This window comes from Eptatretus burgeri, chromosome 2 (genome assembly GCF_056783735.1).
Source record: "Eptatretus burgeri isolate ZD-2024b chromosome 2, Ebu_testis_v1, whole genome shotgun sequence".
NCBI lineage: Eukaryota > Metazoa > Chordata > Myxini > Myxiniformes > Myxinidae > Eptatretus > Eptatretus burgeri.
This window is the reverse complement of record NC_140962.1, coordinates 9025628-9048723: the sequence shown is the minus strand read 5'-3', so window position 1 is coordinate 9048723 and position 23096 is coordinate 9025628. Positions and strand designations below refer to the sequence as shown.

Here is a 23096-nt window from a genome sequence, read left to right as displayed (position 1 = left end):
TTGTATATCAATATACTGACCATAACTAGAAACAATTAGAATGTAGGAAAACATATATTTACATATTAAAATATCAATCTTTACAATTTTCTAATTTCCCCGAAGCCGGGTGGCGGCCACATTGGATTTCCATGATTTCAGGACTTTTTTTCTGTCACCGAGGACAAATCCAGGAATCAAAATCTGTTGAGTTTGCTTTTGTTGCAATTTGTTGGAGGTTGACCAAATATTTCTGCTAAAATGCTTGTACTACTCACTTGCTGCCACACTACCAGATTATTTGTGCATTGCCTTCCCCCCCCCCCCTCTCTGTTGCCTCACTCTTCAATTTCATAGGAAAACAAAACAAGAGAAGCCTCAAAATTTTACCCTTTATTTGTTCCAATGTATTGATACTAAGAATTAATAATAACATGCATATTAACAGATTTTACTTTTATGAATTGATCTGATAACAATAATTATCTACACTTCATCAATTTTACAAGTCTAATTCATACTGTACAAAACAAATGCAATGCATGAGAATGTCCTGAAGCATCAGGCAGGTGCAAATGCAGGAAACCTCTTCATTTGGTCAGAGTAAATAAGTCTCCATGTGCTTTGCTTGTCCGCACAAAGGTAAAAGAAAATATTTTGCACAAATCACACGTTGATCAATAGAAAGAGCCAAATATATATCAAAGACCACAGAGGTCGTCAAGATCCTGCATTTCTCCAGCCTACTTTTTGAAGAACTTCAGGTAAACCACTGCTCCAAGAATTGCAAGCTCCAGAATGATGATGCAGGAAAGGAGAAGTTTGTTCGTAACGAGCCTGTAAGGTTGTAACATATATATTTATCTCAATTGCGATACAAATGTGCAATCAAAACATTTTTAGCCCGCACTTCCCTGCAATCTTGCCAACTTTCAGCAACGACGGTTTCCGACGATTCCGATCATTTTATTTCTCGATTACACTGTTTAATGGTTCAAACAGAAAGAGGCGTCGTAGTTTGCTTGAAAGCACCCCACATCACTTATTCCACTGTACATTAAAAAATAAAAAAAATAAAAATAACTGCAAAAATAAAAACTGTTAGTTGACTCTGTTAGTTGACTCTAAAAATCAACAATTTTTGAGGCAAAAAGAAATCAAAAAAATCTGAAAACTGGCAGAAGTCTTGCACATTCGATTACAGTGCTATATGTGGTGAATTGACGTGAATTGAGGGACATGACGCGGGATCACATGTTGTGCGTCTCGCGTATAAGGGGAGGTCTCTGCGGCACGAGTGATTGTCCCCGGGGCATTGCCATTTACATCGGCTGTTCACTTGATGCTCGTTAACTGAAGGTGCTCATTGACTGGTGAGAATGGAGATTATATCAAACTCCGTGCTTACGCGGATTGTCTGCAATGATTAACTGCACATGTATACGTTACTGCTTATGTACTCCTAGCTGAACCTATATTCCCCGGTGTGCCCACAGAAGCGGCTCCAATCAAATGGAATAAAGCCTAAACTCTGAAGGTTCATCTCTCGCTCTCATTTCAATTTATTCCATTTAATTTTCTCGGCTCTCTCAACCAAAGATGGACAAGATCTACAAACCAGAGAGGTTCGACGCAGACCCAAACGCGACTGACGCAGAAATGAAATGGTCACATTGGTTCTGTTCCTTCTCACACTATCTGACCATCATCGAGGAGGGAGCTGACAAATTTGCCGCTCTCGTGAATCATGTCTCGCCCAGCGTGTACAGGCTCTTCTCGGGGTGCGACACTTACGAAGCAGCGATCGAGGTGCTGCAAGCGCACTACGTGAAGCCCAAGAACGAGGTATACATACGACATCTTCTCAACACACGCAAGCAAGCAGCCGGGAGACAATCGATCCAGTTCCTGCAAGCTCTGAATCAGCTGGGAAAAAGACGGCAGCTTCCGGGCGGTAAGCGCCGAGGAACACCGAAAGGAAGCCACACGGGAGGCATTCATCCAAGGACTCAGATCAGCCCACATACGGCAACGCTTACTAGAGAAAGCGCAACCCACTCTTGACAAGGTAGTCGATCAGGCTCGGCGATGGATGCGGCTCAGCAGCAATCTGAGTCATTTGGGACACCGATGCTACTCATGAATGCTGCTACGATGGAGAACAGGAACCCCACTGGCACAGACACAGCCAGACATAGGGGATGGAGAAACACCCGAGGAGCCGGATACCCAGACCTCGTCAAACTCCTCAGCAACTGCTCCGGTTGGTAAATGCTTCTTTTGTGGGTACAAAGGCATCCTCGTCAAAAATGTCCCGCCAGAGATGCCACATGCATGAATTGCGACAAGAAAGGGCATTATGCCAGGGTATGTAAATCTACTCTGGGAGAAATAAACCCACTTCTGCGGCTCTCTACTCACAAAATAAATTGACTGCAGCCTCCCCGGGGAATCTATCCAAGGCTATCATCAACATACGAATTAACGGGCATATGGCTGAGGCACTGATTGATACCGGTAGCTCTGAAAGTTTCGTCAACAGCTCGCTAGTGAAGGGCAGGAAATGGGTAATCCACCCGACTGACAATACGGTATGCATGGCCCTCACCTCACTACAATCCCGCGTACGAGGTACTGCAATGTTGAATTGGACGTAAAGGGTACACGCATCGGGATGTAAAGGTACTGGTGCTTCGTGATTTGTGCGCAGACGTAATTCTGGGTCATAATGTCCTCAAGCAGCACACGAGCGTCGAAATACCCTTTGGAGGAAGCAAGCCTCGTCTAATTTTAAATGCGTTGACCACCGCGGAGGTGACGTCCCCCCAGCTGTTCGCTAACTTGTCGCCGGTCTGCAAACCGATAGCGATCAAATCGTGGCGATATACCACTGCTGACATGAATTTCATCACTTCGGAAACCAAGCGATTACTGGAGGAGGGAATTATAGAACCGAGCGATTCGCCATGGCGCGCACAGGTGTTAGTAACCAGCAGTCAGAACCATAAGAAACGGATGGTTGTCGATTATTCCCAAACGGTCAATCGCTTCACCCAACTCGACGCCTACCCCCTGCCGCGCATAGATGAGATGGTCGGAACGCGTGGCCAATTATAAGGTATTCAGTACCATCGACTTGCGAAGCGCCTATCATCAAATTCCCATCCGAGAGGAAGACAAACCTTACACCGCATTCCAGGCAGGGCGGCGCCTCTACCAGTTCAGAAGGATACCATTCGGTGTCACGAATGGAGTAGCATGCTTCCAACGGGTTATGGACGACATCATCTCAGATGAAAACCTCAAAGACACTTTTGTTTACGTGGATAATGTCACAGTGTGCGGTAGGGATCAGAGGGAACATGATAGGAATCTGGACAGATTCTTGAGCATTGCTAGAAAATATAATCTGACTCTCAACTACGAGAAATGCGTATTCTCGGCAAGGTCAATTGACCTTCTCGGCTACACAATAGCCGACGGCACAATTAAGCCTGATCCTGAGCGGTGCGCCCGCTCCGTGAGCTTCCACCACCTCAGGACTTGCAGACAATGCGCCGGGTGATCGGGATGTTCGCTTACTATGCGAGATGGATTCGCAATACTCCGAGAAAATACATCCCCTAGTGCATTGCAAAAACTTTCCACCAGATGCCGCTGTTGTAAGAGCTTTCCACAATCTCAAGGATGATATCAGTAAGTCCGTGGTTTTATCGATCGACAGCTCGGTGCCCTTCGTGGTGGAGACCGACGCTTCAAATCATGCCATAGCTGCTACACTTAATCAGTCTGGGCGGCCGGTCGCGTTCTTCTCGAGAACTCTCTCTAGAAGCGAGCAGAGACACTCAGTGATAGAGAAGGAAGCGTACGCCATCGTTGAAGCGCTGCGGAAATGGAGACATTATTTACTGGGAAACCACTTCACGCTCGTTACGGACCAACGATCCGTGGCATTCATGTTTGATGGGAAAAATAACGGGAAAATTATGAGATGGCGGATAGACCTAGCTTGCTACAGATACGACATTGTTTACCGGCCCGGGAAGGAAAACCCTGCTGCAGATACCTTCTCCCGGGTCTACAGTTCGGCAACAATCAGTCAGGCTTTGCAAGACCTCCATGTGTCTCTGTGCCACCCAGGGGTAACCAGGATGGCACATTTCGTACGCAGACAAAATCTTCCCTATTCTGTTGAAGATATTAAACAAATGAATGCTTCATGCCCTGTTTGTGCTGAACTAAAACCCAGATTCTATGGCGCGGCATCTGGCAGACTGATCAAGGCCACTTCCCCCTTCGAGAGACTAAACATCGACTTCAAAGGGCCCCTGCCGACCGAAACAGACAACAGATACATATTCACCGTTGTTGATGAATATTCAAGGTTCCCTTTCGCATTTCCGTGCTCGGATATGACCTCGGGCACTGTCGTAAAATGTCTCTCTGACCTCTTCGCTATGTTTGGGAGACCTTCGTACATACATTCAGACAGAGGGCCGTGTTTCATGTCGGCCGGGCTAAAACAATTCCTATTAGAGCACGGCATAGCAACTAGTCGAACGACGGGTTACAACCCACAGGGAAACGGGCAGGTGGAACGGTATAATGGAGTTATTTGGAAAGCCGTAACTCTGGCGCTGAAATCGAGAGGACTGGGCCCCGAGCGATGGGAGGTTACTCTTCCCGACGCTCTGAATTCCATACGCTCTTTGCTCTGCACGTCCACAAATGCCACTCCTCACGAACGTATGTTTACTCACCAACGACGTTATGTTGACGGTCAAACGGTGCCCAACTGGCTGACCCAACCCGGTACAGTGTTCATGAAACGCCCGGTACGACAAAGCAAGTATGAACCGCTGGTGGAGGGGGTCGAACTCATTGACACTAATCCAGAGTATGCTCATGTCAGGCTCCCGGATGGCAGGGAGACCACTGTGTCGGTTCGCCATCTGGCTCCCTCAGGTACTCCTCCCGCCGGTACACCACCTTCTGGCACTCCTCCTTCTGACATTTCCCCCCTAGGAACTCCGCCAGGCGACGGGGCTGCCGCGTTCCACCCGAGAGCGATCGAGTCATCCCCGGCACAAGTCGAGGCTCACCAAGAGGATCGGGGAGTCTCCCTCAAGTGAAACTGCCGTTTACTCCCGGAGAGGTCGACGAATAAGGCCCCCTCGACGACTCAATCTGTAAAGGGGATTATCGGCATTCTCGCTGCTCATGCTCCTATATGCCCATTATATCATATATCGATGCTCATTTCCATGCTCCGACAACTCAAAATAATCACTGCTTGGCATGTATGCTTCTGTAGATCTATTAGTCCGCGTTGCTTGAAATGTATACTCCTATAGTGCTAAAGCAATCATGGTGTGTAAGATGGGCCCCTAGTTACATTTTAAAGGTGAGGAGAATGTGGTGAATGGTCGTGAATTGAGGGACATGACGCGGGATCACATGTTGTGCGTCTCGCGTATAAGGGGAGGTCTCTGCGGCACGAGTGATTGTCCCCGGGGCATTGCTATTGACATCGGCTGTTCACTTGATGCTCGTTAACTGAAGGTGCTCATTGACTGGTGAGAATGGAGATTATATCAAACTCCGTGCTTACGCGGATTGTCTGCAATGATTAACTGCACATGTATACGTTACTGCTTATGTACTCCTAGCTGAACCTGTATTCCCCGGTGTGCCCACAGAAGCGGCTCCAATCAAATGGAATAAAGCCTAAACTCTGAAGGTTCATCTCTCGCTCTCATTTCACTATATGCTGAAATCACAATGACATCAACCAGACTCGTGTCCACTCTGAATCTGGGAGGTCAGCTAATCCCTTTCCAAGTCACACCAAACACTTCAAAAATGGTACGTGCTGCTTTCTCACTGGACGTTCAGCATTTAAAAAGGATATCACTTGGATAAACAACTATAGGTTGGCAACCATTGTGCAAGCTTGGTGGTCCTAATAGTGGGGCAGCTTAGCATAACAATTGTGCATTTTGTGAGGAAAGCACCAAATTTGGCACACTAGTAGCCTATCATATTATGAACAGATTTGGATATTGGGCCATCTCAAAATTTTTTGATGGTAGTGGAAAATGGCTGCCACAATCAGCGGCTGAATTTGAGATGGCCCAATATCCAAATCTGTTCATAATATGATAGGCTACTAGTGTGCCAAATTTGGTGCTTTCCTCACAAAATGCACAATTGTTATGCTATATTTAGCTAAGTTGCCCCACTATAATGACCTCCAATGTTGAATTCCTGGTGAAGGAATTCATTGGTGAACACACACACACACACACACACAATTACCTTCGAGACATGTTTTTCAAAATCTTTCTGCTCTTCGATAGGTTTTCCCCAGTGTCAACCAGCTGTGGAGGTGTACACAGAAAACACTATACACTTCCAAGCCCTAAAATACTGAAAAATCCTTCCCATACAAGGTGCAGTCAATCACCATAATCAATCCCCATAAAGTAAAAGGATCACAACTTGGCCAATAAAATGAAACAAATAATAAATGACGTTATTAATAACGGAAATATTTCCTTGAACAACATTTTCCAGGAAATTGTTTTGCTGCGTTATGAAAGTTTAATAGAGTTGGTCACAGTTTAAAGGCAAGCCATCATGAAAGATGTAGGAAGAATATGCATACCCTTCCATGTGTACGATCCAACTGGTCATGCTGAGTGCCCAGTTCATCGATGATGTCATGGCCGATGTTCTCAGTCTCCAACGCAATGCGATGTGACCTTGCCAGGCTCTCGGAGGTACGACCCAAATGCTCAGTGCCTTGAAGGAGTTGGGTCCGTTGAGCTGATACTGATGACTGAAACATCATCGCAATCATCACAAACTGACATAAGTGGTGCAGCTCTTTCAGCTCTGCCTGCAAGTCTTCATTCTTATGTCCAGTAATGTTGTTATCATGGGGCTCAATACGTTTCATACACTGCAAGTATTGAAATTTCATTGAACAGGACTTGCTTTATATAAACCCCTCTCCACCCTCACCAAACAAACAAAAAAAAAACATTGATGAAATTGAATGGCAACCCCTTATGTTAAAGGCACACAAGTGCAATATAACACCATATTTTGGCATTGCCGCAAAATAAAAGAAACAATCGGTTTCACCTTGTATGGATAGGCCTGCAATATCCATTTGGTGATAGTCTCGTTTGCCTATGATGTCCCACGTGGATACTTTGTAATGAACCTGTAACATTGTAACTTACACAATCGTTATTTTAAACACAAATTAAAAAAAAAATCTCGTGTCAGAACAGCTGTCCACACAACGACACAACTGAATTGGTAATGTTAACCACTGGCACATCTGCAAAAACTTTGATATCCCAGTTCCAGAAAATTCCTAGGAACATGACCCAAAAGCATGCACTGAAAACATGGAAGTACCTCTCATGTACGACCTAATGATCCCATCGCCCCGACCCCAGGCTGCAACAACATCAAACACAACACAGAAATGCGGTGTGTGTGTGTGTGTGTGTGTGTGTGTGTGTGTGTGTGTGTGTGTGTGTGTGTGTGTGTGTGTGTGTGTGTGTGTGTGTGTGTGTGTGTGTGTGTGTGTGTTTTTTCAGTATTCACTTTTGCTTCGGGAAGGGATCACAGTTCATGGACCAAGCTGTTCAACTTTTGCTGTTCTCATAGTTTTGTTCAGAGGTCTCTCTTCAGGATCGTCACGGAACCCCGGATTGCCTCCAATTGTCGTTTGTTTGTGGTAATATTCCCGGGGATGGTTTTCAAAATTTCAGTGAGCTTATTCTTTATTATTCCTGTTGCTCCAATTATCACTGGTACAATTTTGACGCTCTTCAGTTTCCAAGATCTCTTGATCTCATTTTTGTGGTCCTAGTATTTGGTCATTTTCTTGAATTCTGCATTATTTAAGCCAAAATTGCTGGGTACTGATATCTTAATCAGCAATGCTGTATTTTCCTTTTTGTTCCTGAGAATGATGTCCAGTCACAAGGCCTCGTTTTCTTTGTTCACACTTGATGGGATCATCGAATCGTACGTGAACATGACGTCCTCATTTTTAACGATTGCCCTTAGTTCATGTTTCCATAATTTTTCTGGAACTGGGATGTTGAAATCTTTGCAGATATGCCAATGAATCATTTTGCATACTTTGTTGTGCTGTTGTGTATGAAGTTATTCTGATAGTTTTTTTCATCCTGAAAGCAGGTGACTAGTACTTTCTGTTTCTGTCTTCAGCACCTGCAGTTGTCCATCTGGCTCAGTCCCACCATCTTTTTAAATCCATTGTTGTAGTTTCCTTGATCTTGGGCATTTATGATTCATTCTCTGTTCCAGTTGAACTGACCTATTCAAAGCCATTCCAATGAACCTTCTTTGTCTATCCCAACTCGGTCCAATTATTTTTTGTATTTTCCTGCTCTTTTGTCATTCTTCCAGTTGTTAGTGTATATTTGTTATTTCTTTTTATATACTTCTTTTGTCTTTTTTCCAATTGTTGGGGCTGTATTTGTTGCCATTTCATTTTCCTGCATGGTATCTTCTATTCACACCTGTTTTTGGAAATTCTTTGCAAGGTGAGTTCAGGACACTTTTTCAGGTTTGGCATGTTTATGTTTGTTTTCAAATTGAATCCGATAGTCTGTTGAGCATTTCACATACTCATCGAGTCCAACACTCATTGCTCTGTGCACCTGGTTGAGTTCCATCAGGCTACTCCCTCCCTCTCGTCTCGGCAGCTACATTCTCGGAATGCACTGATTTTTGTGGAACATTTTGTGGATGGTAAGGAGTTTTCTTGTTTTAATGTCGAACATCGATTTCCGATTGGGGCGAGTTTATTATTCCACAGCTGTATCGAAACAATGGTACTGTGAGTTGGTTTGTGGCTTTGATTTTGTTTCTTGGGGAGAGATACGTTTTACGTAGGTATTCTTTGGGGGTTATTTTATGCATTTGTTTGCGACATATTTGGTGGCCCTCTACTACTCCGAGGTATTTGGATGATGCTTCGTTTTCTAACCGATGTATAATTGTTTCAAGGTTGATGGCACACTTATCTCATCCAAGATCCATTTGAATGTCCTCAGAGAACCGTTTTATTACTTTCTGTTCTGTTCTGTTCTACCAATTTCTCATCATTTGAGGTGAAGAGCTTTAAATCAGAAGAAGTGGTTATTTGTCCAATTAGGACATATGTGACATTTTGGGCGTCTCCGGGAGGTATATGTTTAATATGACAGTTCGGTGATTGCTAATTGCGTTCCAAGAAAGCCGTTTATCAACCGTTTTGTTGCAGTGCTTGCTTGAGTGCTTAAGCAACTTGGTGAGAACTCTCCAAGCTGCTTGGTTGTTCATTTTGGTAAAAGTACCCGTGCTTTCAATCCAGCATCGATTCGACGTTCGTTTCCGCTTGTGTTGGGCCCTGCGGTGCCGTGCGGTGGATGCCTTAGGAGGTGTCTCATCCGCTGAAATGTGCAATTTTATTTTTACATTTTTTAGATGTGCAATATTTAATTTTATTTTTTCATTAATATTTTGTCAAATCGTTTTGGTTTACCTTTTTGTGTGATCTCCTAATATAATCCACCACTCACTTCGACATTGATACATATACAAAAACAATAAGGTCCATCCGACTAAGTGTTTGCCATGATCAAGCTATGGAAGTAGAAAGCATAGATCGACATTTTGTGTTCTGTGCCTTGATATATTTTTCAATTGAATTTTGCTAATTTCCCACTTGAATTACTCTTTCAAAGAAGTGTGTGTGTGTGTGTGTGTGTGTGTGTGTGTGTGTGTGTGTGTGTGTGTGTGTGTGTGTGTGTGTGTGTGTGTGTGTGTGTGTGTGTGTGTGTGTGTGTGTGTGTGTACGCGCGCGCACCCGCATATGGGGTTTCAGAATGTGGAATGGAGTCTTCCAAGTGTGGGCTCCAAGTTTCCACCTTCTTTTCGGTAAGCGGGGTCACGATTCATTATTCAAGCTGTGAAGTTTTCTGTTTTCAAAGTTTTTTTGCTGAGGGCTCTCTTCAGAATCGCCACTGAGCCCCGGACAGCTTCCAAATGTAGTTTGTTTATAGTAATATTCCCAGGGATTATTTTTAATATCTCTGTGAGGTTCCTTATCATCATTCCCGTAGCTCCAGCTATCACTGGTACAACTTTGGCATTCTTCAACTTCCTGGATATTTTCACTTCAAGCTTGAGGTCTTGGTATTTGGTCATTTTCCTGATTTCTGCATCTTTAGTCCAAAATCACTGCTATTAGCAACTCAATGAGCAATGCCTTCTTCTCTCTTTTTTGCACCTAAGTGTGATATCTGGTCGCAATGCTTTGTTTTCGATGTTCAAACTCCACGGGATCATTAGGTCATGTGTGAGAGGTAATTCTGTCTTCTGTGATTGCTTTTGGTTCATGTTCCCACAAATTCTCTGGAACTGGAATATCAAAGTTTGCAGATGTGCCAGCGGATTACTTTACAAACTCCGTTGTGTGTACAGCTGTTCTGACGGGGTTTTTTGCTTTTTTTGTGTTCGGTCATCAAGCATAACACATCATTCTCTTTGCCAACACCACCTCCAACCATCTGTTGCTCTCCCCACCTCCCCCTTTTCTCGCTCTCCTCTCCCCCTTCTTCCTCCTCTCTCTCCCTCCCCACTCGATTGTCCCCATCAGTGAAGCAACAGGTTGTATCTGCTCGTATAAAATAAATATAGTTATATTTTTGCTATCTGCATTACACATGCATGTTGCACTGTAAGTAAATTTTTTGATACTGCCGAAAACAACAATCTTCTTGAGCAACTGTTGGAGATGCCTTTTCACAGTGGTTGTACCCCCCCCCCCACGTCAGCGCCAAACCTTTCCGGCTGCCCAAATTAGTTAGGGCAGCAAAGCCACGGTCAGAGTGCCGATCAGCCCAATCAGTTTCTGTCATCTCGTGCTCCTCTCTCTGACTACACGAGGGCCAGGGTACACAATCTTGAATGTGGGGAATCTCGGGGTCACTCTGGGGAGATGGATTGGCTGTCTCCATGCTACAGGCCTGTTCGAAAAAAACTGCTTGGGGCTATAGAAGAACAATTTTCTTGATGTTTTACTAGTCTAAGTAACCCGATCTTGATCGGGTAACCCAATTTGTTCGACAATGGACAAACACATTTAGTATATTTGATTTGAACCTGAGCTCCAAGCTACATGTGCAATCCGTTCAGAAGGAAATGTGTACATGTAACAAGCCAAGCCAAATGCAGAAGCAGGACCAAAGTTTTCGTACTTGATTTGTTCACAATAGCTCAACAGGTTTTGACAATAAAAAAAGTGAATAGAACATGGGTTTGTTGTTTTTAATAAGTCGAATTCATTTAATAAAATTGGGTTGTCCAAAAGTGCTGTTTACTATAAAAATCCATTTTAGCGAGTGTGCCTTATAATTGGACACTAATTTCGCCCTGTCCTTGTGTATCCAACTCACGATACCGGTGTTGCTCTGACAGCCCACTTAATGACACCCTTTTGAAGTCCATCTCATCCGGTAACCAATGTCTTCCACCAGCTGCGAAAAATCTTACTTTATTCATCACTCTTTAATCAACGCCATTAAAAGTGGGCCTGCCTCCTACCAAGTTCCAAACTGTTCGTCACGAGTTACATCAATAATGGTTTTAACCTGTGAAATACAGCGTGTTCCAAAAAGAGCCAGACAACTTTGGTTGTTAATATTGTTGCAGGCCGGCGGGGTCAGGTGAGAAAACCACTAGTTGGGGGAAAGCTACGTCAATTCTCACCAAACTCCCCGGAATTGTAGGCCTTCACTCACGGATAATTCCGTGATGTGGTGGGTCGCTTAACCGACCGTGGACGTCAATAACTCAACCGCGTGACTACACGCGTGATCTCAACTGCGTGATCTAACTACAAGTATATATTAATGGAATAACCGACTCGGGACAACTGTATGTTGTATGAATACGGTTCCGAGAACCGTCACAATATATTTAGAACCACAAATGATACAATACCCTTTGGTTTATATGATACAGAAACTCATAAATATTTGTGAACACTATCAGTACACTTCAATGTGAGCTCAGTTTGTCACACACAGGACATCAAGGCGGGACACGACTTCTTGCTCGACATGTTTGCGTCCACCAGTGCGCATGCAGCTGTGATCCGAGAATGAAGATCCTGCAGGTTTGCCACCTTGGTGTTGTAGACAACATCTTTGACAAACCCACACAGGAAAAAAAAATCAAGGTGGGGTTATTTCTGGTGATCATGGGGGCCAGGTGGTTGGTCTGTCTCCAGCGACCTGGAAATTTTTCATTCAGAATGGCTTGAATGACTAAGGCCCAATGGGGGGGGGGGGGGGGAGCACCATCCTGTTGAAAATTAATATCAGGTTGGAGGTCTTCCAACGGGCAAATCCTTCCAACATGTTCATGTAAATTGTTGAGGTCACTATGTCCTCCACAAAGAAAAACGGACCCACCAAGCGGTCGTAGAGAAGACCATACCACACATTGACCTTTGGACTGTCACGTGCATGATTAATGACCATGTGGGGGGTTTCAGAGCCCCAGAACCTCACATTGTGCTGGTTGACCACCTCCGATACATGAAAGCAAGCTTAGTCTGTGAACATGAACTTTATCAGGTAATCTTCTTCACTCTATGTGAGTGAGCATTTCCAAGGAATAAGTTTGGGTCCATCATTTGGTTTGAGTTCCTGCAGGATCTGCACCTTATTGGCATAAAGTTTCAGCCTTTTCTGCAAAATCCTGTGTACAGTGGTGGTTGGTCATCCCAGTTCTCTGGATGCACGTCAAATTCATTTTCTGGGACTTTGTTGAAATGATTCACGTACTCGTTCAACGTCTGCTGCACTTGTGCTCGGTCGACCGGTACTTTTTTGTTTCTGACAACTTCCAGTCTCCTTAAACCCCTTGTACCACTCTCTGATACGAGTCCGTGATGGCGGATTCCTTCCATACCTTGTACGGAAATTACGCTGAACTTGCATGTCAGATCTCGTCTCTGAATCATTCGACGCACTGAGCTTTTGTCACATCATCCAAGCACCCTCTTCTGTCACATAGTTTATTGGCATGGGTTATGAAGGTCATAAATTTAATTCTTCACTGACATCAGGTCATAGATCAGATATAAGAAGTTTCAGATTATTTTTTGGAGAAGAATTTCAATTCAAGCAATTATGGCTGGAATACTTCACCGATGGAGTCATTGTTTTTACCCTATATACCCCATGGGGAGTTGATAACATATTCCAAGTTTCAAATTTTTTTGCTGAGCAGTTTCGGAGAAATCGATGTCCAAATCTTTTCCTTTAAATCAACGATGGATGCCACACCATGTGGCCGATGAAGTCAGAGTTTGCAACAAAATATTCTCCATGGGGAGTCCCTCCAATGTTTAAAGCTTTGCATCGATCGGACAAGCGGTTGCAGAGAAAAACATTTTTTAAGCGAAAAAATATATACATATAGACGTGGACACGGACAGACAGACGGACAGACAGACATGTTGCAATGGTCTCACATTCCATTCGGTCAAGACTAATTAAGTCACTCCTCGATGACAGACTGACAGAGTGAACAAATTGCTTTACTTTGCTTTGTGCTTTGCGCACAGGGTAGTAATATTGTTACGAATCTGGAAACCATGCGCACTCAACATTCAGGTCCCAAAGTTAGTTATGTCTATAAGTATGTGTTCAGTTAGAATTCATCCCTTCTGTCTAATGGGAATTACATGTGTGCTACGGGTTATTTTTTTAGCTAGGTTTTTACATCAACAACTACAACAATAACAACACCATTGCCCACGTGCATCGTGTCACGTACAGGGGTGAGGTGGAGAATGCGGTGCTCCCCTGGCTGTTCCGTTTGGGTTCTCAGACACGCACGGTGGGAGGGTGGTTGTTTCCCCTCCCACTAAACCACCCCTTGCCCAATCAGAGAAGCTATCACCTCAGGCTGGCTCCGCCTTAGCCAGATGGAGTGTTCGGCCCGGCCAATCGGGAGGCCGCCACGAGTCGCCTGACAACCCACCGTCCAATCAGGAGCCGAGTGGCGGGGAGAAGAAGCTCCTCCCTCCTCAAGAGGAGAGTGTGGTGGTCTGGAAGAGCATTCTGCAGACGGTGTGCTCGTGGCTGGAGCGTTCTGCCGACGGTGTGCTCGTGGCTGGAGCGTTCTGCAGACGGTGTGCTCGTGGCTGGAGCGTTCTGCAGACGGTGTGCTCGTGGCTGGAGCGTTCTGCAGACGGTGTGCTCGTGGCTGGAGCATTCTGCAGACGGTGTGCTCGTGGCTGGAGCGTTCTGCAGACGGTGTGCTCGTGGCTGGAGCGTTCTGCAGATGGTGTGCTCGTGGCTGGAGCGTTATGCAGATGGTGTGCTTGTGGCTGGAGCGTTCTGCAGACGGTGTGCTCGTGGCTGGAGCGATCTGAGACAGTGGTGATCGTGGTTGAGCGGCCTCGTTCGTGGGCCATGGACTTGGAGGCGTGGGTTCGGGTCCCACCGCGGTGGTCTCGGAGTTGGTGTGGCCACACGAAGCGGACAGGTAACCCAGCCCGGCTTGACCGAGATAGACCCATGAGGTCCATTCCTGTGTGTGTGTGTGTGTGTGTGTGTGTGTGTGTGTGTGTGTGTGTGTGTGTGTGTGTGTGTGTGTGTGTGTGTGTGTGTGTGTGTGTGTGTGTGTGTGTGTGTGTGTGTGTGTGGCACCATCCTGTAAGTAGAATTGTTTAAGTGCCTTGTACATACAGTACCTGCATTCCTTTTATTCGGTTAACTCTGCCTTCTTGCATGCTCCCCTCCCCGATTATTATTATTATTATAAATAGATGTCCCTTTTGTTAAATGTTCCAGCTTGTTTCTGTGTTTCTTTCATTGGCTTGGCACGGTGTGTGTTGAGAAATAGCAAGGCAGTAAATTGTTCATTTGGACCGACAGGTCTTGGTAACCTCCGCTCGGGTTACACACGGTTCGGGCACGGTAACTGCTCGTTCCGCTCGAGGTCTGTCGAGGGCATGAATTCCCCAGTAGCTTTGCCGCGTGGGTAATTAGGTATATTGAAGTTTGGCAATTGACCCTACCCCACGCGGTCAAATTATTGGCAATTCATGGTCCTATAAGGGACCCGTGCCTTTCAGACTTATCCGAGAGTCATGAACTCAATTCCGTTGTGTTCGGTGGAGCCGACTCTCCTGCTTCCCAGAGCGGTAGTGCTCGCTACCGATACCCGGGCCCGCAACAATATTATAAAGCAACAATCGGCGGACCCTTCCCTCAATGTACGATCACAGGAGACAAGAATAACTTTCCACAAGACCAACGATGCCACCAGATGAATGTGCACATGTCCCAAGCCTACCACATCTCTGTCAGCACCAGCAGCTGCACCCCACGGCTCAGGTGGACCGAGTAGGTCTTTCCGGGTGCTGTAGCCCAGTTGACCGGCAAGCTGTGTGGCCCTCTGCACAGCATCCAACTCCTTACGGTAGCCACGCAGTCGTGACAGAGTCTGTCCACGGTATGTGGGTGGAGCCATTTTCAGCTCCTCCTCCATCTCCTGAAGCTGGAAGTAGATAAACACCATCCGTGGTAAGAAGGAGACACAAACTCCTTGCCAATTGCCCCATCCAGTCAATCATGTCACACTCACCAAAAGATTGGCTTCCTCTGTGCTGCGTTCAACATCCCTGATCAGCCTCTTCTTCTCCTCTGTAAAGCAGCTTCATGTGAACAATTTTGTACCTCTCGTAGGGGGTACCACAATGGTATCATTCATGTTAAGAGAGTGAACCGAGTTCTTAACAGGGTGTCCTGCCCGGAGTATGTCTGAAGGTGAATAAAGCATGGTATAAGATGGTACAAGCCAAATGCAGCAGGACCATCCATCCATCCATCCATTGGGATCATACTCTGTGCAGAGAGTTGGTGCTGCCGAAGCAGTCTCCTTGACTATTGGGCACAATCCTAGACGGGTCGCCACTCCGACACCAGCAAGCTGGCACTCATTTTGCCGACCTCAGAAGGATGACAGGCAGAGTCTACCCCACCTGGTATTAATTTAACAGCAGAGTGGGATTTGAACTCAGGATCCTGGGATCCCAAGCCCACCACCCTAACCATTAAGCCAACACCAGGCATCAGCAGGACCTTGAGGTTCACCTCGAGGTGATCATCCGCAACCTACCACCATGATGATGGGGAAGCTGATTCTCCAGCTTGCTTTTCATGGTCTCGTACAAACTCGCATATTCATCTTGCAGGGCCTCCAGCCTTTCAGAGGACATGTCCCTTTGGGCACACAATGAGTCACAGCATGGCAAGGCAAACGTCTCAGGGTCACATCTATGGTTCATACAAGGTCTCCACTTGTGTGCTACCGGTGACACACGGAAACATCTTCCCGAACAAAACCCAAACACCCAACCGAGCACGAAATACACAACACTGAAGCTACAGCACCGATCCTCATGTCAAAAGTGCTCACATTTCAAGCAACGACCCAAACACCCGGCAACAAAACGCCGATCCGCGCACTAACTTTTCACAACGAAGTTCTGAAGTGCTTCGCCAAAAAAAAATTTAAAAAAATTACAAAACACTCAAAAATAAACCGAGCTGTTTTAACGCCACACCGCTCAGCAGCAGCAATTACCCTCGAATCAAGCTATTGACATTGTACAGGCCAATAATGAATTGACCACTTCTAAATTTATTCTACAAACTTGCGGATTGGTCCCGGAAATATGTCAGTTCAAGCGGATACGACAAGTATAAAGCATTTTAGTTTTCAGACGGCCACCGTAGTCACATTTTGAACCCAGCCGGCCACCGTAGCGCGTTATGAACCCAGCCGGCCAACGTAGCGCGTTATGAATCCAGATGGCCACCGTAGCGCATTATGAATCCAGATGGCCACCGTAGCGCGTTATGAACCCAGATGGCCACCGTAGCGCGTTATGAATCCAGACGGCCACCGTAGTCACATTTTGAACCCAGCCGGCCACCGTAGCGCGTTATGAACCCAGATGGCCACCGTAGCGCGTTTTATTTTTCAGACAACCATCACAACAACTTTTTGATCCATACGTCTTCGGTTATGATTTTCCTTTAAACTTCACGGCCGCCGTAGCGCGTTTTCAATTTCTCACAGGTAATTCCATATGTTTTGTTCTCTGCTTACACGGCAAGTGACCCGTATTTTGCGGGTTTGACGCGTACTCTTTCTTTAAACCCGCGGAGCCGTCTTCGTTTCGTTAAAACCCGTGTCTTCGATGGAAAGTACGAACAATTTCAACAAGCACAAATGAGCTAAGATCCTCGTCCTCTTATTGATGACGTCATAAAAACGAATATGTCGTCTTTGTGATGTATCAGGTTTGCGATAAATTATCCGTGCTAATTCCCGGCTTGTTTCCCACAAACAAAATTCAAACAGCTTGCCTAGTTTGGAGATAATGGAAAAGGTGATTTCCATTAGCGGCGATATTATGACGTCAACTTTTTTTTTCTAGGAAGAATTTCCAAAATCTGAGATGGTTACTGCCTGCGCGTGGGCTTTCTGCATATACATGGCAAGTTTCACAAAGATCCGATGAAAACTCTGGGTTGTGAAACAAAAAACGTCAATAAATAGGAATGACGTCATAAAAATGACATGACGTCATAGTGATGTATCATAAGTGCGGTAGTTCATCTCTGCTAATGCCCTGTTCGATTCCCGCAAACAGAATTCAAAAAGCTTGCCTAGTTTCGGAGATCATTTTTTAGGCGATTTCCATTAGCGGAGATATTTTGACGTCATAACTTTTTTTTCTAGGAGGATTGTTCAAAATCGGAGATGGTTACTGTCTGCGCAGGGAATTTTTACATATATACGCCAAGTTTCAGGAAGTTTCGATGAAAACTGTAGGCTGTGAAACAAAAAAGTCCGCAAGAAGAAGATGAAGAACAACAACGTGAGTAAGACTTGGAGATCCTCCACGAGGATCTAAAAAGAGAGAGTTGGTGTCAAAGCCACCCGATGCTCGCCTGTTCGAAGAACAGAGAGCTATAGCGATACCCCCGGCGTGAGCGTGAAAATGTTAAAGTTTTTGGTGCAAGTTATTTCCTTTCTCATGATTTTATCTACCACACTATTTTTTTCTGATTACAAAATACATATACATATATTGCTTTAAAATTATTTGGATCAGACTTCACTGCAATGCTTTATAAAAATATATTATGAGACTAGTCTTTTAAAAACGATAAATGTATAAACAGGCGAGTATTGGGTGGCTTTGACACCAACTCTGGATAAAAGACTAGTCTAATAATATTTTTTATAAAGCATTGCAGTGAAGTGTGATCCAAATAATTTTAAAGCAATATATGTATTTTATTTTGTAATCAGTAAAAAATAGTGTGGAAGATAAAAAAAACATTAGAAAGGAAATAACTTGCACCAAAAACTTTAACATTTTCACGCTGACGCTGACGCCGGGGGTATCGCTATAGATCTCTGTTCTTCGAACAGGCGAGCTAAAAATGAATGAAATGGGATACAATAATGCCAATGATGAACGAACATTTCTCAGTTTTATTATCAAGATTTTCCAAGATCATCATATCACATTCATCACCATTTATCATCACTCGGTTTCCATAAACCAATCAACACTGCTCCTTATTGTGGGGATGCTATTTGCAGTAAATGTGACGTCACAGGTGACAAGTGGAAACGAAAAAAGTCAATAATACTTTGAGAAATTGTTGTGTTCTTTCTGAGATGTGATATTCTTTCCAAAGACGTTGTTGATGTTGAATTGCCGGATGTTGAGAGATTGCGATGAAGATGATCAGAGAAAGGGGAGGGGCGTGTGGAACGTGAGGGAGGGGCGTGTGGAACGTGAGGGAGGGGCGTGTGGAACGTGAGGGAGGGGCGTGTGGAACGTGAGGGAGGGGCATGTGGAATGTGGGGGAGGGGCGTGTGGAATGTGGGGGAGGGGCGTGTGGAACGTGAGGGAGGGGCGTGTGGAACGTGAGGGAGGGGCGTGTGGAACGTGAGGGAGGGGCTTGTGGAATGTGAGGGAGGGGCGTGTGGAACGTGAGGGAGCAGCATGTGGAACGTGAGGGAGGGGCTTGTGGAATGTGAGGGAGGGCATGTTTTGATGTTAAAATATTTGTATTAAACCTGAAATAGGAAATGTACTCAAATATGACATGATTTTATGTGCTTAAACATGTGTGTATTTGTGTGTATGTATGTATGTTTGTATATATGTATGTATGTATATATGTATGTATATATGTATGTGTGATGAATTAAAGGATGTGACGCGCGATCAAGTGTCGCACAGTCAGATAAAACCGTGATTCCGCGCGGTTGGTGGGATTGTCCCAGGGGCATTGTCATTCACGGCGGTGGTTCACTTGGTGCTCGTTGAATGGTGAGAATTGAGAGTATACCGGACTCCGTGCTTACGCTGGCTAATTGCTGATTTATTTTGCGGTGATCGACTGCACATGTATTCCTTGCTGCACATGTATTCCTTGCTGCACATGTATTCCTTGCTGCACATGTATTCCTTGCTGCACATGTATTCCTTTATGTGTCTGTAGAATCGGCTTCAATCAAGTGAAATAAAGCCTTACACTCCGAAGGTTTTTCCCTCGCATTCACTTCAGTATGTGTATTTTGTTACGGTTGTGGAAATTCACAGAACTCCATTCAGGTTCCCCGAAGATCAGTTGTGTCAATAAGTGTGTGTCCAGATTAGATTTCTCCACCGATGTATAACGGGTATTATTTGTTTGCCGGGCTGTGAATCTTGAGGTAGTGTTATTCTTTTCTATCTTTATTTTAAAGAAACATCTCCTCACCACATTCGCCACAACCGCCAACATCTCCTCACCAGCATCTCCACGGCGCCGCCATCTTTTCACCAACAACAACATCCCCAACAAACAACATCTCCACAAACGAACACGATGGCATCCTCGACAGCGGCAAAGTGATTTCAAACACGGCCTCGCGGAGCTCCTTCGGTCATCCCAGCTCCGAGGAACATTAAAGGCTTACGAGCCCAGTTCTATCTTCCTTTTCTGGAGTTTTTGCATGAAGAAGAGTTGGCTGGTTTATGGTGTGGTTAACAACACTGGAGCTGGGTTTTGGCGTTGATCCGAAAGCTGCGACTAGATTTCTCGTTCGGTGGGCGCCCGCGGCCGCAATTGAGCTAAAGGTGGTCGCCCGCACGCTGGGCGGGCGGAAATCCACAACAGTATGTATGTGTATGTATGTGTATGTGTGTGTGTGTGTGTGTGTGTGTATGTATATGTGTGTGTGTATGAATGTATTTGTGTGTGTGTATGTATGAATGTATATGCATGTATCTATGTACGTATGTATATTTGTATGTGTATGTATGTATGTATGTATATGTGTATGTATGTATTTATGTATATATGTGTATGTATGTATATGTATGTATGTATGTATTTGTGTATATGTATGTATATGTGTATGTATGTATTTATGTATGTATATGTATGTATGTATGTATGTATTTATGTATTTATGTATGTATATGTATGTATGTATGTATTTGTGTATATGTATGTATGTATTTGTATGTATATGTGTATGTATGTATTTATGTATATGTGTATGTATGTGTTTATGTATATATGTATGTATGTATTTATGTATTTATGTATGTATGTGTATATGTATGTGTATATGTATGTATATATATGTGTATGTATGTATATATTTATGTATGTATGTTGTGTTACTTGGAACCTCCTTATCATTTCTGATTTGTTGACATATCGAATCGCGTTTTCACCTCGTTTGGTTAACCCTTTGCATGCTTCATTGTTTAAGGCCTCACGGTTACCTGACTGCTTAATTTGTTGTTGTTGTTTTTCATAGGGCTGTGAATTTCAACCGGTATTTGCAAAAAAAACACAACTTGGGTGTCAAGTTTGGCGAACAACCAAAATTTGAAAAAAAGAAAATTCGTTCGAATTCGACGAAGAAAATTCGTCACAAATCTGCGACCGCAGCAAACAAATGGTTTCAAAAAAAAAAAACGTATTTTGTCGCCTTCAACTTCCCATGGAAGTCTACGGCCACTTGAAGGCATTTTAAAATCCCTACGGCCACCGTACATTCGCTCCTCCCATACCGCAAGCCCTTTCCCTGGAGCTGCCGTTGCGCGTTTAAAAAGGCCTTCTGTATTATCTATTTCTACTTCCGTGTGTTGTTTTATGCTTACGACATTTATTGTTGATTTAAATTTATTGCAACGCGACGTATACATTTCACCGTTTCCCTTCACAACTGAAATTAAAATTCACAATAACAGCAATTTTGTTCGCTCGCAGACGGCGGCGATCCACGTGGACCCCCATGACAGCCACCGTGGTGCGCTCGCGACGTTTGCGGCACGTGCTCCACGTGGATTGCTTATTCGATGCAGTTATTACGTCCGTTTTGTACCTGGGAAGTTCCTCACCTTGTGTTGATTTGGTGAAGATGTGCTTGAGGTATTAGAAGTGGGTGACGAGGAAGGGCGGACACATTAACTTTGGTTCTTTTGGAAGTTCTTAGACTGAGCATTCGCTGCCATGGTTGAACCGTGGAACGTGGCTGTGGTGGATCCTCCTGCGGAGCACTGCATCGTAAGAAAAGACCGTAACCTGCAGGGTAGGTCTCGGTTTTTGCACGCATTCAAACACCAGTGTGAGTACAATGATGTCTGCTCGCTAAACGTCGTCATTGTGTGTGTGTGTGTGTGTGTGTGTGTGTGTGTGTGTGTGTGTGTGTGTGTGTGTGTGTGTGTGTGTGTGTGTGTGTGTGTGTGTGTGTGTGTGTGTGCAGCCGCCTTGGGTGCTCTGTGTGAACCCTTGGAGAGGGTGGTGTTGGTGTTGAGCTGCAAGACTCTGTGCTCAGACGTCACAGTCTTACGAAGAGTCCTCTTCTCCCGACGTCTCTCTCTGAGCCATCATCGTCCTTACCGTGCGGCAAAGCAGGTTGCTACTTGTCTCTCTATTTCGTGGTCTCTGTCTCTCTAGTCGAATCGTGATATGTTCTTCCACAAGCTATCATACACTCAGAGAGAGGTATGTATATATATATATACAGTGTGGAGAACAAGTATTTGATACATTGCTGATTTTGCAGGTTTTCCCACTTACAAAGCACGTAGAGGTCTGTAATTTTTATCATAGGTACACTTCAACTGTGAAAGATGGAATCTAAAACAAAAATCCTGAATATCGCATTGTATGATTTTAAAGTAATTAATTTGCATTTTATTGCATGAAATAAGTATTTGATCACCTCCCAACCAGAAAGAATTCTGGCTCTCACAGACCTGTTAGTTTTGTCTTAAAGAAGCCCTCCTATTCTCCACTCATTACCTGTATTAACTGCACCTGTTTGAACTCGTTATCTGCATAAAATACAGCTGTCCACACTCAATCAATCAGACTCCAACCTCTCCACAATGGGCAAGACCAGAGAGCTGTCTCAGGACATCGGGGACAAAATTGTAGACTTGCACATGGGATGAGCTACAGGACAATAGGCAAGCAGCTTGGTGAGAAGGCAACAACTGTTGGCGCAATTATTAGAAAATGTAAGAAGTTCAAGATAACAGTCAATCTCCCTCGGTCTGGGGCTCCATGCAAGATCTCACCTCGTGGATCCTCAATGATCATGAGAAAGGTGAGGGATCAGCCCAGAACTACACGGCAGGACCTGGTCAATGACCTGAAGAGAGCTGGGACCACAGTATCAAAGAAAACCATAAGTAACACACGACGCCGTCATGAATTAAAATCCTGCAGCGCACGCAAGGTCCCTCTGCTCAAGCCAGCTCATATCCAGGCCCGTCTGAAGTTTGCCAATGACCATCTGGATGATCCAGAGGTGGAATGGGAGAAGGTCATGTGGTCTGATGAGACCAAAGTAGAGCTTTTTGGTTTAAACTCCACTCGCCGTGTTTGGAGGAAGAAGAAGGATGAGTACAACCCCAAGAACACCATCCCAACCGTGAAGCATGGAGGTGGAAACATCATTCT

The 23096-nt window shown here is 44.7% G+C and overlaps 2 protein-coding genes across 9 annotated transcripts in view; one reads left to right on the top strand and one right to left on the bottom strand.

Annotated features, from left to right (window-relative positions):
- Window positions 1–357: 357 nt before the first annotated feature.
- VTI1B (vesicle transport through interaction with t-SNAREs 1B) lies at window positions 358–16980 on the bottom strand. Of its 5 annotated transcripts, none has more exons than XM_085862505.1 (7): window positions 16837–16980; window positions 16213–16316; window positions 15679–15737; window positions 15388–15591; window positions 6647–6820; window positions 6298–6359; window positions 358–816 (listed from the first exon to the last, which is right to left on the bottom strand). In XM_085862505.1, coding segments are annotated over exons 1-7 (699 nt in total). In that variant the 5' UTR covers window positions 16839–16980; the 3' UTR covers window positions 358–722. The 5 variants fall into 5 exon arrangements, with proteins under 5 accessions (XP_085718631.1, XP_085718623.1, XP_085718638.1 ...); XM_085862497.1 differs by having other exon boundaries at window positions 16513–16937; XM_085862512.1 differs by having other exon boundaries at window positions 16567–16937.
- A 57-nt stretch (window positions 16981–17037) lies between these two features.
- Window positions 17038–23096, top strand: part of RMP64 (ribonuclease MRP subunit p64) — a 42335-nt gene continuing 36276 nt past the window's right edge. Inside the window, exons 1-3 of one of the 4 annotated variants that reach the window (XM_085862457.1) lie at window positions 17038–17178; window positions 21615–21717; window positions 21892–22043. In XM_085862457.1, coding sequence (XP_085718583.1) covers window positions 21639–21717; window positions 21892–22043 — 231 coding nt within the window. In that variant the 5' untranslated portion in view covers window positions 17038–17178; window positions 21615–21638. Of the gene's footprint in view, window positions 17179–20853; window positions 21718–21891; window positions 22044–22082; window positions 22134–23096 lie in introns of those variants that run through there. The other 3 variants (XM_085862451.1, XM_085862466.1, XM_085862477.1) reach the window with 3 other exon arrangements.